The 8,549-nt window shown below is 38.2% G+C and overlaps 1 protein-coding gene across 1 annotated transcript; it reads left to right on the forward strand.

Moving 5' to 3' along the window:
- The first annotated feature begins 6,015 nt into the window (after positions 1 to 6,015).
- HESX1 (HESX homeobox 1) lies at positions 6,016 to 8,223 on the forward strand. Its single transcript, XM_010161288.1, has 4 exons — positions 6,016 to 6,278; positions 6,397 to 6,602; positions 6,915 to 7,016; positions 7,971 to 8,223. The coding sequence occupies exons 1-4, from the start codon at positions 6,065 to 6,067 to the stop codon at positions 8,067 to 8,069; spliced, it is 621 nt and encodes a 206-aa protein (XP_010159590.1). The 5' UTR covers positions 6,016 to 6,064; the 3' UTR covers positions 8,070 to 8,223.
- The last annotated feature ends 326 nt before the right edge of the window (positions 8,224 to 8,549 follow it).

The raw sequence follows: 8,549 nt of genomic DNA on the forward strand, positions 1-8,549 counted from the left end.
GCATAAAATTTTCACTCTTAAAAACAGCAAAACGCAACTGTATGTCATGCTTGAATTTGCAAAGTGGTTCAACTGAAATTACTTGATGATATTTCATTTCTGCATTTTAATAGACGATTGATAACTTTTTAGATACGTTTTTTGTTACAGAAAAAAAAAAGCTGCTGTTTCCTTGCTGGTTTTGCCCTTTTGGGCCAGGTCAATTTATTATAAAGCAAAATTAGAAAGTACACGAAGTTGTCTGCACAAATGATTAACTATTGTCCAGCCTTGCTATGGAGACCTTTCTTTATGTTGCTGTCTGTTCATGTTTTACCTTTAAAAGCAGACAATGGAAAAGGCTGCTATTAATTTACAAACAATTAAAGATTTTGGAGGTGGGGAGATTTTTGTATGTTCTGTGGGGTTTTCTTGTAAGGAGTGGTGGGGAAATTTCAGAGTTACAAGTAGGTTTCGTCAGTTCAACTTGTTTCAGCTGGTGACTCACCTGGCTGAAGCAAGTTACACCTCTTCTCTCTTTGCTGGTCTGATGGGGGTAGTAAGACAGAGTTATCTTACAAGATATTTTAGAGATGAAGTCTTGTGCCTGCAATTACCATGTGAGAAATCACCCGCATTGGTTCGTGACCTATATATATGCGTGTAGCTTTCTGGTTTTAAGGTCAGGTAACTTGGGACGAAGCCTTACAGCGGTGTTCTGTAAGAAATGCTCTCTGATCTGTACTGAAGATGCATTTTCCCTAGCAGAATTCTGGAAGGTAGTAACTTCAAGCAGCATTTGTTTTACTTAGCCTTGTAAACTAACTTTGTAAGCTTTTGTAGTTAGTTTTGTGTATTTATAGCTGTAGGTTGTAGAGCGAACAACGTTTCTTTAGCTGCTACAAATAGATAACCGCTCCTTGAAAAAAGAAGGAAAAAAGAAACAGTAACAACATTAATGTGTAGAAATGTGCTTTGATGTCTTGTCTGGCCTGTAGCATATAAATGTGTCTTGTCTCTGCTGATCTTAGTGATTCAGTTTGCTTTATTAGCAAGAAGGGGACCTTTCTCACAATTTGGTAATGTATCAGGGCTTCTTAGAATCTGTAGTCAATTTTTTAAGTAGATCCCTTCGGTTGAAACATTCTGTAAGGTGTTATTAGTCTTGTTCTGACCTTTTGTGTGCATTTTTAACAAATGTTACAAGGCAGCTGAAAGTTTTAAAGGTTAAAATTTGGCAGCAACAGGTGAGATGTGACAGTAATGCATTGAAGAATCCCCCTGAATCCAGTAGTAAGTGTGCTTTTAGTGTTACACTCTTTTCAGTATTGTTAGCTTTTTGGTAGTGTGGGATTTTTTTTTTAATTACTATTTTTGTGTGTGGGTTTTTTTGAATTTGAGGGGATGAGGGGTGTTCTTTCTGCAAAACACTTAAGAGGCCTTTAAAATGAGGGGGACTAACACTTGGGACTACGTAAACAGGTAAACAGGGAGAAGAGCAGCTGACGGCTCTTTAGGGGATTCCAAATGTGTCCCCTAATGGAGGGAAGATTTTGCCTCTGCTGGAGGCTGAAAGTGGCACTGTGGATAAGGTAGGCTTCATGTGCATGTTAAGTGCCATTTAACACAGTTTCTCAGGCTTTTGGTAGTGCCACCCTTGGATTTACCTTGAATTTATCTGTGTTCACCTAATCTCCCTGAGTCAATCAGCTTTTAGTTCAGCCAAGAAACAGCTAACTGCTTTTCGCCATGTTTTGCAAAACTTGTTAGCAGTTTTGAGAGATTCTTGCCTAAAAAAATCCCAACTTCTGAGTTACAAAGTTGGCTTTGATTATAGTCTTTGTTATTCATGTTCAAAAATTATTTGAAAGGGAGCTACATGCAGGAGAAAATGTAAAGTGGTGCAGTTGGGTAAGGAAGCTGTGGGAAGGGTGAAGTGAAAGGCAGTTTATTTGAGTGTGATAAGTAATCAAGGGAGATTATAAATACTGTTTACACCTTTTTCAAAAGCTGAAAATACTGCACGGGCTATTGTGAAAGGTGACCTGGCAGTGGAGTAGCAGTGGGTGACAATGGCAGAAGGTAGCAACAGTAGGCACTGGGGCTTCACACCAAATGTACCAAGAGCTCTTGGTGTGGTCTCTTCAGCTGGTATAAACAGAGTCCCTAGAGGCTTCACATCTCTAAAGAACAAGAGCTTCATCTACTAAACAGATGAACTCTACTGTCCCTGGGCAAAAAACAGTAGTGCACAATCTGAAAGGGAGATTAGTTTGCTGCCTCAAGTATGTGATGCTGTAAGAGGATTGGATTTGCATATCCAAGGAGCAGTGATTTCTTCTATAATTGATTACTTAGGATTTTCAACTTAATGTTTGTTGTGTTGCTCTAATTGCCCACACAATGGTATTTAGCTAAGACTATCTAATTTCATATGGGTTGCAATGGAAGTATTGATCGCTTCTACTGGGCCAAAATAATGAAATGCAGTTTTTGAGCAAAGGCTCAAGGTCTAATTATACTTTAAATGGCAATTCCTAGAAATTTAATCTCGTTCTTAACTACCAGGTATTCTTGGGTCTGAAACTTTAAATTTTCTGTCCTGTAAAAAATATATTTTATTCCTCATTGCTTATGCAAAGTTTGTTGACTGTTTCTCGTGATAAAGAACAGCTTTCTTCTACAACTAAGCAAGCTTCTCTTCAAGGAAATGTAGCGACATGTGACTGCTAGACCTTCAGCCAGACTTTACAGTAGATTTATTGCTGCGTACATGTTTGTTTAGAATCAGAGAATGGTTTGGGTTGAAAGGACCCTTTAAAGATCACCTAGTTCCAACCCCCCTTTGGGATGTCTTTCACTGGGTGAGGTTGCTCAAATCTCCATCCAGCCTGACCTTGAACACTTACAGGGATATAATGGAATTTCGGTAAAATGCGAACTTATCTCAGACTAATTTCTCTTTTCTTGTGCAATTTTTATAAACAGTTATGTGGAGCTGCATTAACATCATAAAGGCCTCTTAGATACATGGTGTTTCAATTTCACTGAATTTATCAGAAATCAGAAGGCATAATGTGAGCATCTGCCTTGTGATCTGAATTGGTACTCCTGTTCCTGTCTGCAGTTGCAGCTATGAACTCTGTTAAAATCAAAAGTGTTGATATGTTTCTGTGACCGCATTGCAGTCTCCAGGTCTGATTCAATACAACACTGAGCCAAGGCATGTCATATGGTTGTTTTGGTAACAACAGTTTCTAACTGGGGTAACACTGCTGAACAAACGGAACAAACCTCGACACCAGATGTCAGTATTGGATGAGCTTGTGACCTGGGCCTAGCAAATGAGTTAACTGGTTTGGGCCCATTTAATGAAAATGCTTTTTGAGAACTACCAAGATCTTTTCCCTGAAAAGTCATTTAAAAACCTTGAAAAAACGAGTGTTTCCAACTGGGAGTTAAAAACAGACTACCCTGAAGAAGTTTTGTTCCATCTTTGTAACCTCAGAGAGGCCAAAGTTAAGTTATAATTACGTGGTTAGCTTTGGGAAGATATTGCCTCTTGTAAATGTCTTGCCACCGCATATGAATGTCTTTATTGACAGTTTGTGACAGCTTCCTGAAGAGAACATCTCTGAAGGTATTTACCACTTCACATCCTCAAGTTTGTGGTAATCTGAGTCTCAACGGTGTGGCTCAGGGTAATTTCATTAATGTTCGCTTGGGAGAAATAAATGTTTTCTGAAATGTGTTCTGTATCAGTGCTTGTCTTGTTTTTTTTTTTAAGTGGGCTGTATTTGGAAACTAGCTGTTTGTATTATTATAATGAGGAGGATTTTTTGTATTATTGAAGTCCACATTAGTTTCTGGGTTCAAGTGGGTGTCTACCAGTGATCGTGATTTTCACCTCTTTGGCACAGAGCAGTCGGTGAGCCGCTCCAAGTTCAGTACAGAAGATGTATTGTTTTGACTTAATGTGTCTTGTGGGAATTTAAAAAACAAAACCAAAACCAACCAACCAAAAAATCCCTGGTGTTCCCTGTAGAGACTGTAGAGGCAGAAAACTGATCTACCCATCACTGCTATGTAAGAGGCTTTGCATTACCTCTTTAGTAACCTCTGGACCTGGTGCAGTCAGAATTCTCAAAATAACTGCTTCCCTCTGTCAAGAGAAGGAGGCCTGTTGCCCTGTTAGGGTGAGAGGCTGCCTTGTTGGGAGCCACGGTACTGAACACAAAGGGTGTAGGACGTGTGCTTAACGCTGCTTTGGCCTGGCGTTGACCAAGGATTCCAGCAAGCAGTGGTTTCGTACAAAAAAGCCGTGAGGACCTATGTATGTTGACACCCGGTGGCTGCTGAGGCTGTGAAGTGTTGGTTGGAGGTCAGCTTGCAGGTGGTCACTGCAGTCATCTGGGTGCCACTTCAAGAGCCATGGGTAGGTGATGATAAAGGTGTCCTTGGTCAGATCACTCCCTGAACTGTCGCTCTTTGATAGTTCGGTTTGACGACAATCTCGTTGCCCAATGCGAAGTCAGTACAGTGATTCAACATTCTTCAGCAGAAGGTCTTTCTGATACGAAGCCACCGAAGGATGGCGTTTTTCTCTGTGCCATCTCCCTCCGCGCGGTGCTGTCTGTTCTACACCGTGTACCGTTTCCTTGGCAATCTTCCTGCCTCTGTCTGTTCCTAAAGATTACTCTTGGGTTGTTTGCAAATGTACAGAAAATCAAAGTGGAGGCACTGTTTATTTCCTTAGCATTCATTGTTAGACATGTGAATCTGACTGATTACACAGAATGAACTACTCTGAGAAAACAGTAAGACAAGAAAAAAGAGCACCAGATTTTTCCTGTAAATGCATACAGTCCTATGTGCTTCTACATCATGTGCTCCAAATTAAAAGCTTTATTTAAGAGGGATCCTGAAATTAAACTACTGGTTTCATTTTTGCATGCTTTCAAAACAGGCCTTGTCTAAAATAAGACAAGGAGGAGTCTCTGTAGAGAGGTTATCCTGAACTTGGTTTTGAACTTGTGATGTGCGAAGTGGCTGACAAATGAGCTTGAGTATGAGAATGCTGTAGTTGGTACCTTCTTAATAATGAATGAAATCAGAATTCTGTTTTCAAACTTTGAACGTTATTACAAAACTGCTACCTCCTTTCTCCTTATTACTCATGATTTTTGGTCATTTGAAGTGTTTGCTCTGTAGGATTTAAATAAATTTCTACTGGTTATAAACCTACAAGAAGGGAGGAATATCTAGTGGTAAAATGAGGTTTTTAAACCAGTAAGTTTGGGTCTGCTGCTTCTGTTACTTTAAGTTTTGGTTTGATGTTGTAAAGAATGATCAGGAAATCTCACATATGGTATGTTTCAGAAAAGCTGCAACAAAGTTATTTTAATAAGAAAAATGAATGCATGAATTATTTAAAATAGTTGGTGCAACTGTTCCTGTGAACTAATCCAGGCACTTGGAAGGCAATTACACTGAGCTTTGACAACATTGCCAACCCGCTGCACAGTGCCTTATGCCAAAAGCTATTGTTGTTTTATTGACCACGTTCACCATTACATATGCATATGAAGAAACAGAGGCATTTTCATCGGGATTACCCTAATAGCATTAAGAGATTATTTTTTAAATTTCCTTGGAAGGAAATTCACTTAAATGAGATTACTTATTACTTGACTGGTTTCCTATCACGCTGCTATGTTTAGGTAAGTGGAGTCCATTAGAGTATAAAGTTTTTTAAAAAACTGATTTTATACATTAATGGTTTCAAATAAAAGAGAAGTACTATATTTGTGCACAGCTTCTTTTGAGAAAGTTAAGTCGATGTTCTGGTTAGGAGAGATAACACTTTTTGTCCCTCTTGGTGGCCCCCCTGGTGTCACCATTAGTTGCTAATTACTTGCAAACAAATAAACAATTAACTCCTCGTGCCTCTTGGTGGGAGAGTTTTCATTGACATGCTAAAACTTTCTAATAAAAGATTTTAATTAATGACGTTGCAAATCCAACCCCCCTGTCAACATAGCTATAAGGAGGACTTGTGGAGAGATGCAAGTTCAGTGTATGTGCTATGCTGGCTGAAGGTGAAAGCATGGCGAGTACATCGCTGTGTGCTGCCAATGCATCGGAGTCTCAGAATCTCCGACAAGTGTCAGGTTTTGTAGAAAATAAGACCACACAGTGCTCATTTTCCATTGAAAGTATTTTGGGATTGGAGCAGAAAAAGGACAGCATTCCGGCCGTGAAACCTCACCGACCATGGATGGATGCACGCACCAACTTGGGTAAGGCAGCAGTCTGTTTTGTAACCTCTCAAGCTTTTACTCCTTTAAAAACATATCTGTTTTCATGTTTCTACTGAAAACCAGTAATCTGAAGCTCTCTTCTGCTTGCTTTTTCTAGTTTTAGGTGATGATGGTAATCCTCATCTACAAATCCCTGTTGTTTGCTATGAAAATCCATTATTTCATGCTAACAGTAATCCAGTGCAAGAAGACAAAGTTTTGAAATGTGAAAAATATTTTTCAGTCACGGAAAGGCTAACTTTCAAACGAGAATTGAGCTGGTACAGGGGTAGAAGACCAAGAACTGCATTCACTAGAAACCAGGTAGGGATTTTAAGAGTGTTTAATAAGTGAGTAATAATGTAGTTTAGTAAAATGTTGGTAGAAGCATCTAACAGCTGACTAACTCAGTGTGATGTACCTCTGCAGAGAGGAATGTAATCAGGAACTAGTGCTAATGAACAGTAATGTTGCTAACTTCAGCAGACCTGTGTTTATGCATGGAATCAGAATTGTGCAGACACTGCTTGGAAGTCTCCTGTTGAACAAACTAAACTGGTTTTTGTATTTATTTTTTTTAATTACTCCTGTGAAGGTAGTAATAACTATTCAACAAGTGTGTTTTAATCTCCTCAGATTGAAGTCTTGGAAGATGTTTTTAAAATTAATTCCTACCCTGGCATTGATGTTAGAGAAGAGCTAGCTCGCAAATTAGATTTAGATGAAGACAGGATCCAGGTAATTAAAAACTTATTTAAAATTTTCTGTAATCCCATCTGTATGTACTCTTTGGTAATACAAAAAAATAGTCTGATAGCGGTAGCAATAATTTTAATAATCTCAATTTAAAGCCATGTACATTTACACGCATGGTATGCCTTCAATGATTTCTGAAATGGAAGCCATTGAATTCTTTCTGAAATCTTAAACTTTCTTCCAGAGTTTTGATGAGGTATTCATTACTCTATTTCCATATCTGCTCTGTTAGTCTCTAGTTATCATGTGCAGAACCTGATCATTTGCTTCCATGTTTTAAAATCATGTTTATATTCTGCTTGTCACCATATTTGAAAAACAAAATTGAAATTAATCATTCATACAGATTATTTCCATAGTAAGTATTTTGGGGGACTGTCACTAGAGCATACACATGTTAAACCAGTGTTTGAGCCTATGTCACCATCTGCTCAAAAGCAAAATCTACTCAGGGCTTTTGATTTCCAAGTAGTCTGATGTGATAAGCAGCATACCATAAACATTAGAATTTGGGCCTCACCTTGATGATTATTAAGCTTTGGATGCAAGTGATACATTGGGGTTGATTGAAAGTTTGCTGCTGCGATTAAGCAGCTGAAAAAATAACACCTTACAATTGATGTGTGAATTCCAGATACTCAGGATCTTTCAGGGTCTGATTCATCGTCACTGAAGATAATATTCGTTTTTATATTAACGACGGTGAAGCTGGCCTCAGTTTCCAATTAAGATTGGTGGTGTTATTGTCATCATCTGTGGCATTAAAATTATTGCAGGTTTCTATGTACCATCATCTGCAGATTTTAAATCTGTACTGAACTTCCAAACCACTGTCATACAAAATAATGTGAAGTTGTGTGAATATTTTAAGTTGCAAGGCTTATTCTGCTTACAGTGCTGTATTTCTGAAAAGCATGCCTCTTCTTTCAATTGTAGATCTGGTTCCAGAACCGTCGTGCAAAGCTGAAAAGATCACACCGCGAATCTCAGTTTCTAATGGTGAAAAACTCTTTCACCGCCAGCCTGCTAGAGTAGAACGAAGGGTGGTTTGCTGTTACCTGCTGCCATAGAACACAACGAATTATTGTGATTGTCATCACTTGTATTAAGTAATGATGGTATATTGATTATGATTTTATCTCCAGATTTGAAAGTTTATAATAATTTTCATTCAAATAAACTGTAAATACTTGAAGTAGTATTATAATCTACTTTTTGTGGAAGAAGTGAATTTTTCCTATATATTTTAGTAAGTATTTTCAGAAAAGTTCAGGTATCTTTGTGATTTATAAAAATCCAAACTCTAGGTTGCACAAGATTTTCAGCTAGTATGCATTACCGCCGTTTAACTAAAACTGGCTTAACAGTGCTTTGTGATTTTTTAAAAAATAAGTCTGTTTAAAGTCTGAAATACACAATATGCAAAATAGATTTTTGCAACCTGAGGCAGATTGTGTTACATTGGAGTTGAAGTAGTTTGTTTATAAGGAGTATGATAGTTTTCATAAAGAAACA

The sequence above is a fragment of the Eurypyga helias genome, unplaced genomic scaffold (assembly GCF_000690775.1).
Source record: "Eurypyga helias isolate BGI_N326 unplaced genomic scaffold, ASM69077v1 scaffold33731, whole genome shotgun sequence".
Lineage (NCBI taxonomy): Eukaryota > Metazoa > Chordata > Aves > Eurypygiformes > Eurypygidae > Eurypyga > Eurypyga helias.

What these genes read in the sequence shown, in the direction of transcription:
- HESX1 (XM_010161288.1), top strand. Translation starts at nt 6,065, where the DNA reads ATGCTGGCTGAAGGTGAAAGCATGGCGAGTACATCGCTGTGTGCTGCC. An exon ending in GGATGCACGCACCAACTTGG is followed by an intron (nt 6,279 to 6,396) that starts GTAAGGCAGCAG and finishes TGCTTTTTCTAG; the next exon opens with TTTTAGGTGATGATGGTAAT. An exon ending in CTGCATTCACTAGAAACCAG is followed by an intron (nt 6,603 to 6,914) that starts GTAGGGATTTTA and finishes TAATCTCCTCAG; the next exon opens with ATTGAAGTCTTGGAAGATGT.